Here is an 18,289-nt window from a genome sequence, read left to right on the forward strand (position 1 = left end):
AGAAGAGATTTGGGCAGAATTCTGTGGAGAGTCTTGGGAATCTGAAAGAAAAAGTTGGCAACTGGAGATCAGAGCCATTGTGGGTTCCCCTGGTTCCGGTTCTGGGCCGCCCCCCCCTTTTTGGAGGCAGTCACCAGGATGGGTTTGAACCAGGGGATTTCGGTATTGTGGGTTCTGGGATGAGATGATGGGCGGCGGTAGCTCAGTCTCCATATCTCCCCAGTCTGGATTGGAATCCCTTGGGACCCATTTTTCTTTGGGAGGAGTTCCCCCATCTCTGAAGGAGAAGATCCTTTTCCCAGGATCTTCTGAGGATCCCTCTCCCTCAAATTGGAAGACCTGTACCTCCTCCACAAAGTGGGTCTGCTTGGGTCCTTTATTTCTCCTACCCCCCCTCTGCTCCTTGGGAGGCAGGCTTTCAGGGGCAGGAGATTTTGTTTCCGGTTCCTGGTTTTCCAGGGGCTGTTTACAAGTTGGGAAGGAAGCTTCCTCCAAGGCTTTACACCCCCCTTCCCCTTGTGCCTCCTCCCTGGGAACCGGTGGGTTATCGGGGTGCTGCCCCCGTCATTGTTCTGGAGCACCAGGTCCCGAGTTTGGGGCATTCTGCGGTGGCATGCTCATCTGAGGGTTCTGTTGAGCCCTCAGTATGTGACCCAGATCTCGTGCCATATTTTGGACCTGGCGCTCAAGTTGTGAAACCCGCTCGGGCTGATACGGGGCTCTATTTTCTCCCCTGGGCTGATCCCAGGAAGGGTAGCTATCCCTTCTCTGGTAGTACCCCTGGTTGGGAAGATTTTGGTACCCCTCCACCCTTGGCCTCCCCTCTCCCGGATAAGGTTGTCTGGGCTCAGGGAATTGGGGAAAGAAGGATGGATGATTTTGGGGCTGGAAATTGGGTGGATACCTGGGGAAACAGTTCTGCCCAGGATTTGGAGAATTTCTGCCCTTCTGTGGGAAGCTGGGAGGGAAGTTCCCTGGGTTAGGTACTTGGCCGGATCCCCCCCCTTGGGCTGGAGGAGTCCACACATAACCCAGGATTGGTCAGTTTCCCTTATAGCGGGGACTTACATAGTCAGGGGAGCGGGGGACCCCATTTGTGGGACTACCTCCTCGACTCCCTGTCTGTGACTGGCCCGAGGGCCTTCTGGGCTGGGAATTATTTGGTGCAGGCAGGTTTTTAGGCCCCCCCATCTCCAAATCTAAAACGGGGGCAACCTTTACCTCTGCCACCTTGGCAGCAGCAGGGGTGCTGTTGGTTTTGGGGTTTTTCGGCGCGTTATTTTTATTTTCGATAGGCTTCTGCACCTCATAGATCCGGGTAGCCTGTTCAATGACCCAGTCTAAAGATCTTTTCTCATGAAAATCTCTCACGAGCTGGGTCATTATATATTTAGGGAGGGCATGGAAAAATGTATTGACAAACTCTTTGCTGTCTGTGCGCACCCTTCTGGTGGTCTGCGCAAAAGCACGCTTTAATTCTTGCACAAACTCTTGTGGGGCCTGATCCTCCCCACATTGCAAATTGTAGGCTGCCTTGCGAGCCTCTTGGGGGTTTCTGTGCACAGAAAAATGTTTCAAGATGGCCGCCGTGTATGTGGACCACCTTGAATGGTTTTGGTCCTCCAGCCCCGCAAAGAAACTGGAGTACTCTGGTGAGAAGGTCCACTTTACATATTGAATACAGCTTTGGCTGTCCTTCAAATGAAAAGTCTCCATCATTTGCTCAAACAGCTCTAAGTGCTCCCAAAAAGAATACTTGGCGTTCTTATGATAAGGCGTGATAACACTCCTTATTGCCTTTATTTGCTTCAATGGGTCCTTAAGCAAGGCCCTTTTTGCCTTATTGGCCTTTTTGGTTTGGGTAACCCTGGTCCATTCATCCTCTGACTCAGAGGCACTGCTCTCAGAGGTTCCTGTCTGATCTTCCAGGTTTTCCCGGATTCTGCGAGCCTGGGAATGGCTGGCAGAATGTGGGGACCTGGTCTCCTGTGTCCTGCGCCGTTCAGAGGAGTCTTCAGATTCCTCCTTGCTGCCAGGATTTGATGGGTACCCCCCCACTGACCTAACTGGGCAGAAGTTTTCAGGATGCCCTTAATGGGCCTACTCTCCTGGGGTTCCCCACTAAATTGCACTGTGCTTGGGGGCCTATACCCGGATGCCCGCCCCTCCATTCCTGGGAGGTACTGGCCTATGAGCCCCATACTTCTGGTTGGATAGTAATCTGCCATCCCTGTGGCCCGGTGCTCATGTGCGCCAGGGGACATGGGGTTGGCAGAGTCCAGGGACTGAGAGATATGAAGGCCTCTGGTACTAGGGCTCCTGAGGTTATGCTCAGGAGTCTCCCTCTCCCAGCGAACCTGGTCTCTATCCGCCCCTGCTCCCTGTTGCAATGCAAGAGCCTGCGCTTTCAGTTCCTCAGTTAAGGCCTTACTAGACTCTATCAGTCTCTCCTGCATCGCTACCTGTTGCTGGAGCCTATCATTGTGCTGACAGAGAGCCTCATTTTCTCTCTGTGCCTCCTGATTGGTCCTGGATTACTGGGCCAGTCTCTGCTGCAGGAGGGTTACCTCCTGAGCTGTGTCCCTATTGGCCTGCTCCTATCTTGCCAGAGCATCCTCCACCCTCCTGGTGTGCTCTAACAAGTTCTGGTGCTCTTTTTGGAGGTCACCCAGTCCCTGGAGGGCCAGGTGATGTTCTTCCATTTTCCTTTTACGTGGCAGACTTCCTGGCCTAAGGTATCCCTTTCCTGACTAAGAGTCTGCATCTGTGCCGCCAGGTCGTCCCTTTGCCTTTGGAAGGCACCAGCTTTCTGGTGTTCTTCATCAAACTCTGCCTGGGTATCCAGGTCTTTCAAAATCAATTTATTGCTTTCCTCTTTCTCTCTGTCTAGTTGGATTTGCAGGGTGGCTACCTGCTCTGTGCATGCCCTGTTGAAATTGATCTATTGCTCCAGCTTTTTCTGGCTCTGCAGTAAGGAGTCCAGACTGTCTTGGTCCTCCTTTTGCAAAGCCAGAATTCTGGTATCCTGGTCCGTCTTTTCCTGTTGCAGGATATCCATATCCTTCTTTATTTTAATGATGTACTGTCTACTCTCATTTTCGGACTCCTGGCTTCTGTGCAGCCTCTGCTCAGAAGAGTCTAGATCAGATTGGGCCTTCTGTAATGCCAGCAGTTGCCTACTCGCCAGATCTTGGCCTTCAGCACATTTGTCCTGCATGGCTCCCATATGTAAATATAAATATGCCGCTACCCTGGCAATCTTGTTGTGCTCATCCTTGGCCTTAGGGGCCATATATAGTTCACTCAGGGCCACATGTAAGGGACCCTGGTCTCTCCATATATCTTACCCTGTTTCAGTGATCTGGGGTGCGATTGCCTGCAACCAAACCGTCTGGTCCTGATGAGTCCACTCACCTCTCACAAATAGCTTATGTAAGAAGTGCTCTCTGGCTATTTTCATATCTACCAAGGTCGTCATTCTGGAATTTGAGTTCCTTCCTGACTTACAGAAGTTTGTATTTTATTTTTGCAAAACAGACCTTTCTCTTAGAGCGTCCTTTTGAGGAGTGCTTTACAGCGTAACACATCGTGGTGATCTGACCGGATGTATGTATCTTGTCAGTTAGCACACTGTATTAATCTGCACAAGTGATAGATCTAATCCGGAATCCCCGGCTACGATCCCCCAATTTGTAAGAAGATTCAATTCAACACTACAGCTAAGTCAATGCGTAGTCTGGGATACTGAATGGAAACCCTTATTGATATATCTTTATGTCCAGTTCATGAGTTCTGGATGACTACCCCTATATAACACCCCTCTCTTAGAATCCCCCTGACCCCACTGAGCCAAGAAGTAGTTCTGTTTTGCAAGTTTAAAAGGTTTATTTGAGAAATAAAACAAAATATAGATACCACGCTTTTATAATAAATTAATAATCGATATCGCCCTTATAAATATAATGTTAATCAACTATGGGTAATCTGACACTAGCACACTTCTTTATAATCAATGAGGAGTTAGTATAGGATGGATCAAGTAGCAAAAATACTTTTATGATTTCAAGGGAAAAGCAATGAGGAATAAAATGCAGTACAGAAATACTTGAGATGATTTTAGCAAAAGATAATATAATCACTTTTTCTCTGGCAATTCACCCCCTCCCCTATCCAATGTAAGAAATGGAAGGAGATGGAAAGAGGAGCACACAGTTCTCAGGAATGCAATCAAATACAATACGAAATTCAGTTCCCCCCCAGCAAGCTTAGAGAAAACCGGTATGAGTTTTAAAACACAGGCCCAAGTGCTTTGAATGTGGTGGCAATGAAGTGAGAAATATGCTGAAAATGCTTTTAATTCCCTTTAGGAGGTTCAGGGTGAGTGAGAGATACTTGGGATGAGTTCAGGCTCACTTTAGCAATGATTCAGAGATGGTGATTAAGAGGCAAACGAATTTTTAGCAAGGAAAGAAATGACTGCTGATGGTTACACGTGGCTGGATTTTTAACCAAATCGCGGTAAAATTCGCGAGTGTGTGAATCGTGATTACGGCAAAAGTATAAGGATTAGCAAGTCGGTTCTAGGTTTGTTGGAAAGCTGAGATTCTAAGCTTTCAGGGGAAAGTTAAATTCCGTTCCTATCCCAAACGGTTCCAGAGATACGGACGATTAAATAAAGGTAGTTTTTCGGATTTAAAGTAAACTCAAAATGACAGGTGACAGCTTGCAGCTTCAGAATTGACAGGTGACAGTTGTGCAGCTTTACAAATGACAGATGACACGGTTTCTAGGACGCTGTTCTACTTAGGTTAAAATAGTTTGGATTAGATTATTTTAACTAAGAGATTGGTTCTGCACAGTTCTGCTAGGTACTCACAATATAAATGTGAAATAGGCCTCGCCACGGATCTGGTCAGGTTTTGGACTGGACTCCGGTTCTGGTCTCGGCACTTCACAGTGATCTGGGGCAGCTCTCTGGTTCTGCTCACAGCGGTCTGGGTCACTCTGGATCTCTGGTTTGGTCTGTCCGGATACAGCGGTCTCTGGCAAAAGTTCTTGCAATGATTTGAGGCCTGCTGCAGAGAACTCAGCTTGTGGTTTTAGGCCTCTGATTTAGGTTCTAAAGTACAAGTTCTAGGTTCTGGAGTATGTAGCTGGAGTCAGTCTGGAACTGGTATCTTCTGGATGTTGTGTGGTCCGGCAAAACGCTCCGCAGCAACTGGATTTGAATGTCTCTACCTGTCCCAGCAGTCTCTTTTTATGTGTTTTGAAAATGGGTGTGTGTTCCTGGGCCTAGCTAAGCCTGTCCCTCTCTACTTGTCATTGGCCCAATTCTCCCCTCTCCCATGATTGGGGGAAGGAAATGTGAGTCAGAGTGATGCTGTAGGTTTTATGGGTCAGAGGATCCGCCCCTGGTCAGTTTGCCCACAAATCTATATTTGATTCAAATACATCCTTCCCAGATATACAATTTGTTGAAATTACATGTGCACATTATATATTCCTTATGGTCAATGCTTGTCCGCCTCTGATCTTCCTGGGGGCTTGCATTAAAAAATGACAACATTTTGCGCTTTTTAACTGGTTTTGCAATATCGGACATTTACCCAAATTTACACACATGTGCGCAAGGAGTATGGACATTAATTGATGAAGTGTCAGATTTTTAACATGCAGACATTTGGAGTGAGACCCTATTTTCCGTTAGCAACCCCCCAGAATACACCACAGGGTCCTAACGCATCTCAAAATGTTCACAGAAAAATCACAAAAATAATGATATTACTTATATAATTCTGACAAGTCCGCACTTTGAGTTATCTATCTTTTTAAAATTATGCCCTGGTCAAAAAGGGGTGTGGCTTCCCACATCACAGGGTGAAATAACTGGTTTATCCACTTCCCCCAAGCTCAGCTGCTAGCAGAGGCACTGCCCCTCCCAGTTTCCCCTAAGAGGAAGCCACTTTACGACCCCCCAATATAACATTTGCCTGAGTCCAGGAGAGGCCTTTGTTCAACTCCCTGTAGTCCCCAGCTGCTCCACCCCTAATCTAAACAACAGGGCCATGTGACCTCAGGATGCAGCCAGGCCTGGCAGCCAGGCCTGGGAACACAGCTGTTGATCCAGTATCAACTCCTGTCGGGGGTAGTTGTCAGGCAGAATTCAGTTTCATTAAGCCATGTTTCAGCTAAATGTCACTTTTTGTGCCCGGTTTTCTACATTCAAATCAAACTGACAATTTTTACATATACATTAATAATTACTTCCTTCAAGTCATTTCAGAATATAGTTTTACATTGTATCCACCTCTTAGCAAGTCTTTCCTTGGTCTGGTTTTGTTTCATTTGTTCAGTTTTACACAAAAGTCTGGTGGTTTTAAAACGCTGGCTTTCTGATAGTGGTGAGTACTGGTAATGCAACCATTTTTGGGATTAAGAAAATGAATTCCCCACAAGAAGGTTGTATCTTTGGAGTGGTCTCGTGCCAACTGCGCAGTTCTCCTATTCTGGCGTGAATGTGGGCGGCGATAGCTCATCCCCACATCCACCCAGTCTATTGATTTAGTTTGTTCTGGGATAGAATAATGGGTGGCGACAGCTCATCCCCACATCTACCCAGTCTATGATACAACATGGGTCAAAACCCATGACATCCTCTCCGCCTCCCCATTGGCCCATGGCCACAACGGTGTTACTTTGCGGTGGTGTACGCCGTACTCCTCCATCAGCCCAGCAAAACTCTCACCCTGGAAGGACGGGCCATTGTTGGAGCAGAGTACGGGGGGCAGCCTGTGGGTGGCAAAGATCTTTTCAATTGCTACCGCCACCTTGTCGAACGCCACCAACTCGATGAACTCCACCTTCTGATAGTGGGACCACTCGTCGACCACCACCAGGAAGTGGGTCCCCCTGGATGTGGACCCAAAGTCTGCGTGGAACACTTCCCACGGTCTGGTCCCTCTCGGCATGGTCTCAATTTATGGCTCTCTCTGGGCAGGGGCCGCTGCTTGCCACCACATGCAGGACGCCATGAACTCTTCCACCCTATGTTCAAGGTCAGGGAACCAGACCTTCAGGCGTAAATGTGCTTTTGTCTTTGCCGCTCCTTGATGCCCTTGATGTGCCAACATGATCATCTGCTGTGTCCGACTCTGGGGGATGACAATGCGGTCCCCTCTTAGCAGCAGGCCATTTTCCGAGAAGGATAGCTCCCCCCTCACTCCCCACAGTTGTTCTAGTGTGGACTTTGTCTCCTGTTTTCTGGCTGCCAAGGAGTCCATGACGATCCACCACGAGTCCTGTTGGATGGCCACCTTGAGTATCCGAAAGCAGTCATCCTCCCCGACGCCTGTTCGAGTTCTTTTACCGGCACAGAGTTGGGTGTCGCGGCCTCCACCACGAGCTGCACATGTTCGTCTGCCTCCTCAGCACACATGGACGGCACCCCGCCAGTCTCTTCTCGCGGGTGTCTTGACAGATAGTCTGCCGCATTGTTGCTTCCTGGCCTGTATACTAGCGACACTCCATACTCTAACAGTGCCATACTCTAACACCGTTCTATGCGGGCTGGGGGTTTGGACGATGATCCCGCCAGTATAGGCAGTAGGGGTTTATGGTATGTGACCACTGTCATGGGGCGTCCCTGAACATAGAGTCGAAAATGGTGGCAACCCCACAAGATGGCCAGAGCCTCCCGCTCAATCTGCGAATACCGTTGTTCGGTCTCTGATAGCGCTTTGCTGGCATACGCGTCGGGCGGATCTCTTGGTTGGTGATGATGTGCGTCAGGACTTCCCCCAGGCCAAACGGGCTGGCGTCCACCACTATTTCAGACTCCAGCGCAGGATCAAAGAAGGCCATTATATCTTCTGCCGTGAGGGCTCCTTTAATGTCATCAAAAGCCGCCTGCTCGAGTGGGCGCCACTGCCAGGCCATGTCCTTTTTTGTGAGTGTAGTGTAGTAAGTGACCATTCTGAGGAAGCTCCTCACCTCTGAGACATTTTCGGGGGCCCGGGCCTCCATGATGTCCTTTACTATGCATGGATCAGGAGACACCCCACCTGCCCTGAATACAAACCCAAAGAATTCAATGGTGGTTTTGAGAAACTGGCACTTCTCCCAGCGCAGGGTCAGGCCCAACGACTGAAGGCATTCGACAGTCTTAGCCAGCTTCACCAGGTGTTCCGACTCCAATTTAGCAAACACAAGGATGTCATTGCTAATGTTTAGGACGCCATCTAGATCTGCCTGTGCCCCACGGATGATATTCTGAAAAACTTTAGCCGCAGATGACACCCCGAAGCTCAGCCTCTTGTATCTGTAGAGGCCCCTGTAGGTGGTGAAAGTCATTATGTACCTCGACTCGGGGTGTAGCACCACCTGATGGTACCCTGCACGGAGGTCCAGCTTTGAAAAGAACCGAGCACCCTGTAGTTCAGTAATGATGTCATCAGTTGTGGGCGTGAGGTGCCGCTCCCTCTTAATTGCCTTGTTGGGCAGGCGCATGTCCACACAAATGCGAACAGAGTCCGGCTGATTCAGTTTCCGAGCCACTACAATCGGAGACACCCATGGTGTCGGGCCTTCCACCTTCTCTATGATGTCCAACCTGACCAAGTTGTCCAGCTCCTTGTCCACCAGATCTCTTAGGTGAAAAGGGACTCGTCGTTGTTTGAGGGCAATGGGTTGAACCGAGTCGTCTATGTGTAATTTCACCGGCTCACCAGCCATTTGCCCAATCCCTTCAAAGAGAGCATTGTGTTTCTCCAGGAGTATCTGAATGTCATCAATGTATACAGAATACGCAATGGTAACAATGCCCAGTGCCTCTGCCGCCGCACAGCTCAGCAGGGTGTTACTGCTGATAGGCGTCACATAGAGCCGGACCCTTATCGCAGACCCACGAGTCTGTTCCACCCTGTGGGTGGGAGTCCCAAAATTTGAGCCAGGTGGGCCCAGAGTCTGTCCTACCAGCTTAGCAGGCCTCCCCTGGATCCACCATTCACTCGATGTAAAATTACAAAAATATGCATAATTTTCATCCAAACCACAGCATGTCATATAAGCAGCCTTCCGCTGCTAAGCGTTCAAAGAATTGGCCCTGGATGGTCTCTAGATGCTTCAGAAACAAAGCTGCGGCCTTCCTAGGCCCGGTCACAAAATGGCAGCCGACCGTGTGGACTGCATCTTTCCCTGAGGCATGATCGAACGGTGCGCATGTTACAAAAATACAATATCACCGCCCGGCCCGGGATGCAGACCCGCCTCGTCACCACTGTTGTGTTGCGCCCAGCGCACACATGTGTGTCTGTGAGCCCCCTCCAGCCACAGAGCTCACGCGGACACGTCTGTGTGGTTCGGGCTCCCCGGTCGCTCTGTGCAGCCGGGAATGCCCCCTTTTATACTGCACGTGGCGAAGTGCAACATCACTCTGCCGCGTGCGTGCAGCCCTTAAAGGGGCAGCATCACACACCCCATCCCATCTTATCCATCTTCTGATAAAGCCACCAAGGACCAACCCTGGAAAAGGTTACAGGAATCCTGGGGGCTGGGAAAAACTGCCTTTTGAGGGATGTTGAACCCAGAGGTAGTACATGCTGAATCCCTCAGGATCTCAGACCTCTGCTAAGTCTCGCAGTCCGATCAATTCATATTTTCCCCCGATATGGTGAAAATCAAAAGCTGTTCAACCATTTATACCCATAGAGCATCTTCTTTCATGATAGTTTGTCTTATGTGGGGATACCTTGACGTTGCCGGTACCACACTTGGGGAATGTAGATTCCTGCCATTCAATTCAACTGAAAGAAGCTTCCTGACTGTCTCGCTCCCACATTCAGTCAGATGTTAAAACCCTACATTTCTGTTGATTAAACACCTTCGGAATGTTGTTTCAAGTGAGCCAAAATACAAACTTCGAATACATTTCTTCAAGGGCTAGCATGGACTTTAGTTCATCTTTGCAGACCACTGCACCTCTTTCATACGTTTTACCACATGCTCCTTCTGATGCATATGGTCATGGACTATCTCATGTGGTGTGTACAGAACATACGGGATTCTGGAAGTGTCTTTTCCTGGATGGAACCTATTCAAAACCACACACAACGTGGCATCTTCCTTTTAACTCCTCCCACAGGCCAGGATATAGTTCCGGAAATGCAACACATGCAGTGTGCCCAAAAGCATGCAGTGCAGAAGCCGCTGGCACAATGCCACAGGACAACACATGGCAAACAGCATTCTTTTATACTTGTGCTCATACTAAGGTGTGATGAATGCTATAATTAAACGCCTGTATTATAGATACAATGGAATCTAATGCTGGGCGGCAGTGGAACATGTTGTCTTTTCATTTATGGACTCTGGCAGCACTCCTATATGCTGCAAAGGATCAATGAATATGTTCAATTGACTCGAAGCGTGCTGCCGTTGAATATACTACAAACAAGATGTTATATATATAGACAATTGATGCATGTTTATTTAAAAACGGTACCCAAACTGTTTCTACAACAATATAATGAATGTATCCTTAAAAGGGATACTAGTCATCCATGGCAAACAACACTAATTGTGTATGTAGTTTTCTGAGAACATAAAAAAAGTTAAAATGGTTCAGAATAATAAAGCACAACACAAGAGTGAGGTTGTCGCTACACAAATATTTGTCTCCCTGGCTTCACATCCCTCACCAAAGAACTAAACTGTACCTGCCTGTGGGTGCCTCCCCGCCTACCTAAAAGGGGGGACTGGACAGATGAGAAACTCCCTCTCTGCAACTATAAAGATAACAAATTACAAAACACCCTATACTGGTGCAGTAAGGCAACTATTGTATTCCACCTTACGTGACTACCTAGAAGGAAAGTTAAGTAAAAACATACTAGTAGATACAGAACCAATCCATATCCTATTTGGTGTACAAGCCTAACGCTGTATACCAGCATCTCCCTTTGCTGGTCGTCTGGTTTCAGTGTTATATGTGAGTGCACACCCTTCTTCCGGACCAGAACAGCCCAAACAAGGGGCATTCTTTTCCTATTCGAGCAATACCAGCCTGGTGGCTCTTATCAATGCGCTACATTTGTGAGTGCTAATTAATGGTGAGATCAGTGTATGTTAACTCCTGTACTCCATACACCAGCGGACCCCCTTGGAATTTTCTGGGTTTAGTTTGCTAACTTTCAATTTCAAAAGTTGTCTATGATTTTCTCTCACATACTTTTAAGAGGAGACAGCTGCGAAATATGCTGTGTTCCTTCCTCTAGGCCCGCTTGCCGGAATAATAAAGGACGTGCCTACTCGTGTGTTCAGGCAGTTTGTATACAACCCTCTGCTGTGGGCTGTACAACCACTAACCCCAAGGGGCGGCTACCACAACTGACACGAAAGGGATGCTGAAACCTTTCTTAAAGGCCAGTAATGTGGCCAGAGCAACAAGGCTTACTACTCAGGGAGGGAAGCAGGCTGGCACCGAAGGGCAATTGGTCCACACGCTCGTCTCTAGAAAAAACACCTTACTGACGTACAGAAAATTGTATATCTTTTTTATGTTACACATTTATCTCTATTACACGATTTCTATTAGTTCCAATAAGTAATTAGGCACAACATGCACACTATTAAAAAATACCCAATATATGTATACAAGAGTAATGTTATGAGAATTCTTCTCACCCGAATACTTTAAGGTGGATCCACTATCACAGATAGAGTCGTACCATAAATGACATCAGCGAAAATAGTTCCACAGCCACTCAAATTAGCTGAATGAGCTAAACATGCATTCACGGAAAGTGTAGTGGAGAGCGTGGCTTTAAAATCCATTTAGAATCCCTGGTAAATACTAAAAATACATTCCTTGGCCTAGAACTCCCTGAGCCCATTGTGAGTACATACAAAAACATCCACGGGCAAGTAAGTACCCCAAAGTCATTTGAGGAAAGTTCTATAGAATTCACTGGGACAAACTCAGTAGGCCATCCACTTGTATGGGGAAAATGACAGTAGTTGTCTGTTTTACACCACACATGCAGATTTAGTGGAAAACAACCCCAGTGAGGACCTGAGAAGACTCTGTATAAGGAGTTCCAGCGATTGGTTGAAGATCCAGAAGGCCCGGAAGAAGATGTGGCAAAGCAGGAAGACCCCCAATGATAGTCTATGTAAAATGTGCTAGAGGCTCGCTGCCAAAGAACCTTGACCATCAACCTAAGGGACCGCTGAGGGTGAGAATCTTGCATAAATGGCCACCGCTGGACTCAGAGATAAGTTCTTGCATTGGCCATTTTGGCAAAAAAAAGCTCCAGCAAGGCGAAACAACCGGGTGACGTACAGGCTTCCTTGCTAGGTGCGGTTTACAGGGACCCGGTGCCAAGAGCGTTCAGAGCCCCAACTATGCAAACAAAAGACCAAGGTTGCGGAAGGCAGGCATGGAGGCCGTCTGCAAGGTTGAATCCCACCTCCGTCACACTGTCCCTTTGGGGGTTCCCCCATAACCCCTTCCCGCTGCACAGTCCTGATACCACACAAGCCCCCGACCCCTCCCCCACTTACCTCTGCCAGCCTCTTCCAGTTTTGTCCAGGCCACTTGCCCGAAAAACAGACACTGTGTTGTGCAACCCGAAGCTGCCTTTTGAACAGCATTTTTGGGGGGCAAGCGGTCTAGAGACCACACTTGGCCAAGAGAGTAGAAGCTCTAACAACAGCCCAGATAACAAAAAGAAGAATAAGTGACCTGCCTACAACACAGCCACTCAAGCCAGCAGTGAAAACACTGACAAGGAAGACTCAGTGGTTCGGTGGAAAAAAGCAGTGTTGCACAACCACAGAAGACGGTCCCACGACAAGGACAGAAGTGGAGCTGTCCCAGCATGGCCTAAGGAGCAAATTAGGTGGTGTAATGGTTTCCCACTACCCTTCCAGGCAACGGTAACTACTGACTGCAAATGACCTAAACAGTGGTAAAACAGCCTTAGATGGTCCCAGCAAAGAAGGCTTGACCGAGCACCTAAGGCAGAAGGATGCCGGAAGTGCGACCAAACTTCCATGAGCTGAAACCCCCAACCCTGGATGTGCTCAAGCCTCTACATCCAGCCAGCATAGACAGAGGATGGCCTAAAAATGCAGAAAGCAGTGGGAATCGGCAGGAAACTCCTCCAGCACGACTGCAGTCCTCCTTCTTCAGAAATTCTGCAACAAGAGAGAGATCAATGGGAGGGGTAACCCTTAAATACCTTTAATCGGGGCTAGGGACAGAGGGGTCAGTTATCCTACGATACTGGTTCTAAACCAGTTGGAACCACTACGGAGGATGACATGTGGGCTCACCAAGAACTCACATTATCAGAACAACCATTTTTGGCCTACCTTGTGGTTACCCTGAAGAACGGAAGGGTTAAAATCTGAAATGACAAGAGAAAGACTTAAAAAAGGTATTAGTACCCCAATGACTACCAAAAAGGTATACTGGGCTACTAATGGGATAAATTGGCTTGCCCCCTTGGTAAAACTAAATTGTAGCTGCCACCAGCCTACTCCCCAAAATCTATGTAGAGCGATCCGGTTTGCTGAAGGATACCCTTTAAGAAAATGGAATGTGCATCTGATGTCTAAGTGGGCTTGCGGCGCGAGTACCATAAACAAATGTAATCTGGTCTGTTGTTGGAGTGGATGTCCACTACTGACATTCCAGGCATTATACTCCTTCACAGCAGGGTTTTAATGAAGTTCAGTGTTCAGCTTTCTTAAAGGGTAGTGTTTACCAATTGATCTGTCCCTAGAAACACACATACACTATTATTTCTGGAAAACTAGGAAAGAGAATGGCCTTGCTGATCCCATATTTCATCAGCTCCGTACATAGGAGTTATCTCCTTTAGAGGGACAGTGTCCTTAAATTGCCACATAGGTCGTTCACCTACCTTTAAGCATGGGTGACGAGGGGATCCTCCCCATACCATCCCATGTCCATCATCCATTAGCTTGGGAATTCGCCCATCCCCTTTGGTCTCCACACCGAATGTTCGCAGAGTTAGGCAGGGGACTTTGTCAAAACTGCAGCTGCATTTTCTTCCATCGTTTATGCCTGGGTCTGCAACCTTTGGCTCGCCAGATGTTTTGGACAACTCACATCAGCCATAGCCTGCATATATAATGGCAGGGTTCCATGGGAGTGTTAGTCTATAGCATCTGGAGAGCTGCAGGTTACAGACCCATGCAACAATACCCTGATTTTTCTGGATGTCGTCTTTTCAGGTATTGCAGTAGCTTTTGGGGTGCAGGTTTCGGCATAGGAAATTTAAAGAAACTAATATGAGGAAATATGTTTATCTGGAATCTGTTGGCACCTGGGCTGAATATGCTGTGATTTATGCTTGCATTGCAATGGTAGTCGCTGGTGGGCAATTGAGTGGTGGCCTCATCTATGCTACCTTCTGGCTCTTTTGTAATGGGAGAGCTGGTGGTAGTTATAAAGATATTATTTGAAGTGTGTGTGTCTTATTTATTGGGGGTGTCCAACCCCCCCACCTATTTGTAACTATTCCCGATCCCCAAACCCCGTATCTACCATTTCCAACCCGCCCAGAAAATGTCGATAACATTTTTAGTAATTTTCTACTCGTAAAAATGACTGACGATGAAACTCCGTTATACCGTCTTAACGTGGTTGTACTGTTAACATTTAGGTGATGGCAGAAAATATAATTGGGTGCAATGTTCCATTGCCAAACACTGATAGCATTGCTGTGAGATGGTGCTAGGCAATGGATATGATCAAACTTGTTCAGGTAAAAACATCTTTTCCATTCCGTGTTTACCATGTTTGCTTTCTTTCTTTTCTCTCAGTGCAATTACTTTGCGGCTCTCCCCCAAATTCTCGTCATTCACCTGAAGCGATATGAAATCTTCAGTGGCGGTTTTCGAAAGATTAACCAGTCGGTGGATGTGCCAAATACACTAAATATTCCTATGAAGAATGTGAGTAAAAACAACACCAGTTTCCACATTTTTCTGTTTTAAGAGTTGGCTATTTGCAGTTATTCAAGAAGACAAATTTGGATAATAATATGGCACTCAGTAGATCAACTGATCTTCTTGAATACAGTCATCCAATGAACCAGGCCTAACAAGTTAAATTAGAGAGTGTTTTAATAATGCTCCATTTCTGAAAACATGAAACATAGGAGGAATTGTGTTTTTTTAAATGCTCTTATTATATTAGGAAAAATAAGTACATATCAACATGAATGCCACAAACAAACATAAATCTAACCACAAAGGTTGACAAATATGTGGAAAAAGTAGAGGGGGAAATTACTGAAGGCCATGTGGGCCATGTTTATTTAATGTAAGGATAAATATATAATCCCACTCCTGACATGAGGTCAGCCGCTATCATGGCAATACTGAAGGAAACCAAACAGATCTTTGTGAGCCATACAGGCTGATCTCCTTTATTAATGGGGAAATCATATTTTGACTCCTATCCAGGCAAATGGTGTGCTGAGGGTTATTTGGGATCCACTATATCAATATGAAAGTGCTTCTATCCCCAGGTGTTCCACGAGGTTCCATTTCAGATGGCTGCTTGTAGCTGGGTCTACCTGATACAATAGATGACTCACTCAGTATTCCCTCACTGGATTCCAACAAAGACTTTGAGTCTGTGGAGTTGGAATTACAGGTTTGGCCTTAGAAAGTGGATGGGTTTTGTGACAAAATCCCAGTGATGAGGCTGGCTAGAGTTAAGGTTATTGGGGCACAGTCTAATAAATTTAAGTTAACAAAGGGCGCCAGACAGGGATGTCCTCTGCCCCCATTTCTAATGGAGGTGGTGATGAACCCCCCTGGCAGAGAAGGTACAGAGAGGGACAGATAACTATGTATTGCGCTATGTAGATCTTTTACTGTACCTTGGTAATCCGCATATCATAACTGAGGGCCATGGACATACAACAGAGTTTGGGAGACAGGCAGCTCTGAGTATGAACTGGGGTAGGCATTTTGGAATGATACCCTGATCCCGGTGATCAGATGGTTTACCTTTCTTGTTGAACACTGGCAAAAGCTGCCTTGACGCTGGTTGGAACAGGGGCCCTCTATAAAATGATCTCACTCCCAAGACACCTTTATATTGAACAACAAATGTACCTGTGATATTGAGGATATGATATGATTTGGCATTAATAACGCATATGCACAAATGCTTCAAGCAAGGATGATTAGGCCACAGGCTCCCAACTTAGAACATTCCCATGGCAAGGCAAAATGCCATGGATTTCTCTTTCTCTCCTTTATAATTCAGTGTGGGGAATGGATTGGGAACTTGTAACCTCCAGAGAGATTACTGGACCTCCCTCTTGACAGTGGTAAATAAGTGGACATTTTGCAGAGAAGTCACACGTTGAAACAGGAATTCTACACTCCTGACATTTCTTTCAAAAAGACAATAGAAATATATCATATTACATTTTCATTACGATGTATATTAAAAAATGCCACATAACAAGGTATATTAACAAAACGTGTTAATTAAGCCTGGGTAAAATGTGTAACTAAAATCAAACTAAGGCAACTGAGAGACCAATTTGATGACTATACATATAACGTGCCCAAAAAGAATCAGCTGATAAAAAATGCACATCATGGACACATTTCAGAAAGAAGATAACCCCGAGGTTGGTAGTGGCTGGACAATAAATAAACAGATGTTTTAGCCTTTCCATCACATCTTCAGTTATTACTTAAGCGGCATAAACATTCAGATCCAACCATGCCTGTTCTTGGACCCATAATCGCTAGGGCTTTCAACAAACGTAATCTGAATTTGAAGAAAACAGGTTGCTTGGTCTTCTGAGGGGCATAAACAAATGTATTTGTGTATAGAGCCATAGTACATGAATGCTCTCACCCTCACCTGCAAAGTGCACTTCTTTTGATTTAGAGAAATAAGTAATAAAATAATTACAATTATGAATGTAACTACATATAACACACTGAATATAAAAAAGGTTAAACATAACATCACTATAATTTCTAGCTTATATCTCTACTCGAAATTAGCCAACCATCTCATAAACTTAATAGCTTCTTAAAAGCAATTGTTATGCTCATCAGTTCTCACTAAACAGCCTCATGAAATAAACTGCCTTCTCAATACCTCGCCGATTTCCTGACGTTATATTAAAACTGGGTAAAACTCTCTCTCATACTCACTACAGTCTTCTGTTATAGTAGGGAGTAGAGAGTGAAAGCGGAATGCCTGGAACCTGGAGCTGGAGGGTAATGCCAAAAATCCAAAAAGCAATCCAATTGTAGACACATACCTACAAATCAGTCATGGTCTCATAATGGCTGCAACAACGCTTTGACAGAGATTTGGTGTCAATTGAATAAAACCATGTTGCAATTGCAAACATAAGTCAAATCTGAATAAAATAGTTCTTTGGGTTTTGAGCTGACTGCTATAGGTAGGAAAGCTTCCCTATACAGGTCAGTTAAAAAGAACAGTTCTCCCAGAAAGCAAAAGGAAAAGGCTTACTGGACCTCCGGAGCCCACAAATGCAATAGCAATGCTTTAGAATCCAAGCAGAAAAAAGTAGCAGAATCCAGCCCTCCTTTCTCATAGGCCAGAATGGGGAGGGTATGTACAGCCTGACAGTGTTTCCCCAGGATCTCTTAAGCACTTTTGAGCTGTCGTCCCATAACCTGGCTTTGTATGACGTTTAGCTCATTTGTTTTCCATATATTGCAGGAATATGGTAAACAAACGAGCCAGGAAGCTATGCCACTATACTCATACAGTCTATTGTAGTCTTTTAGGGCGTTATTTATTATTTACTAGAACATTGGGTACTATTTACATTTTAAAAAACAGCTGCTGAATCATAGCCCAGGCCACTGGATTATAGCCCAGACACCTTTGCTTACTATGCCCTCTCTGTGTTCCATAACAACTGATAACCTGGCTCGCTACCCAGACTTGCACAGAAGTTGGTAAAAAAAACATTTATAATTGTTGATATGTGCTCAATGCATGAGTATATTTCTAATTCTGTTTACTACTGACATACTGTCGTATAAAATGATTACACGGTTTGTGATGATGCTCAATTCCTCTGGACGCATTACCCCCTGTTTGACTAGAATACAGAATAGGGAAATTGATTCCCATATATGGCAATACTGGACCCAAGAGGGCAGTAAGAAGTTCAAAGAACAATATGGCCAAGGGATAGATATAATTCTTGTGGTACAGCCATTATAGAGTGGTGGAAACTCTTAA

General features: G+C 46.1%; 1 protein-coding gene and 1 long non-coding RNA gene across 4 annotated transcripts in view; one reads left to right on the top strand and one right to left on the bottom strand.

Annotated features, from left to right (window-relative positions):
- The window catches only part of LOC138491599 (ubl carboxyl-terminal hydrolase 18-like), a 1,142,981-nt gene that overhangs the window by 717,854 nt on the left and 406,838 nt on the right, over window positions 1–18,289 (top strand). For all 3 annotated transcript variants that reach the window (XM_069618206.1, XM_069618205.1, XM_069618204.1), the window contains exon 7: window positions 14,851–14,982. In XM_069618206.1, coding sequence (XP_069474307.1) covers window positions 14,851–14,982 — 132 coding nt within the window. The remainder of the gene's footprint in view (window positions 1–14,850; window positions 14,983–18,289) is intronic.
- LOC138491601 (uncharacterized) overlaps window positions 1–18,289 on the bottom strand; it is a 357,008-nt gene that overhangs the window by 45,062 nt on the left and 293,657 nt on the right. The window lies entirely within an intron of this gene.

Source organism: Ambystoma mexicanum, chromosome 10 (genome assembly GCF_040938575.1).
Source record: "Ambystoma mexicanum isolate Mex_15411 chromosome 10, UKY_AmexF1_1, whole genome shotgun sequence".
NCBI lineage: Eukaryota > Metazoa > Chordata > Amphibia > Caudata > Ambystomatidae > Ambystoma > Ambystoma mexicanum.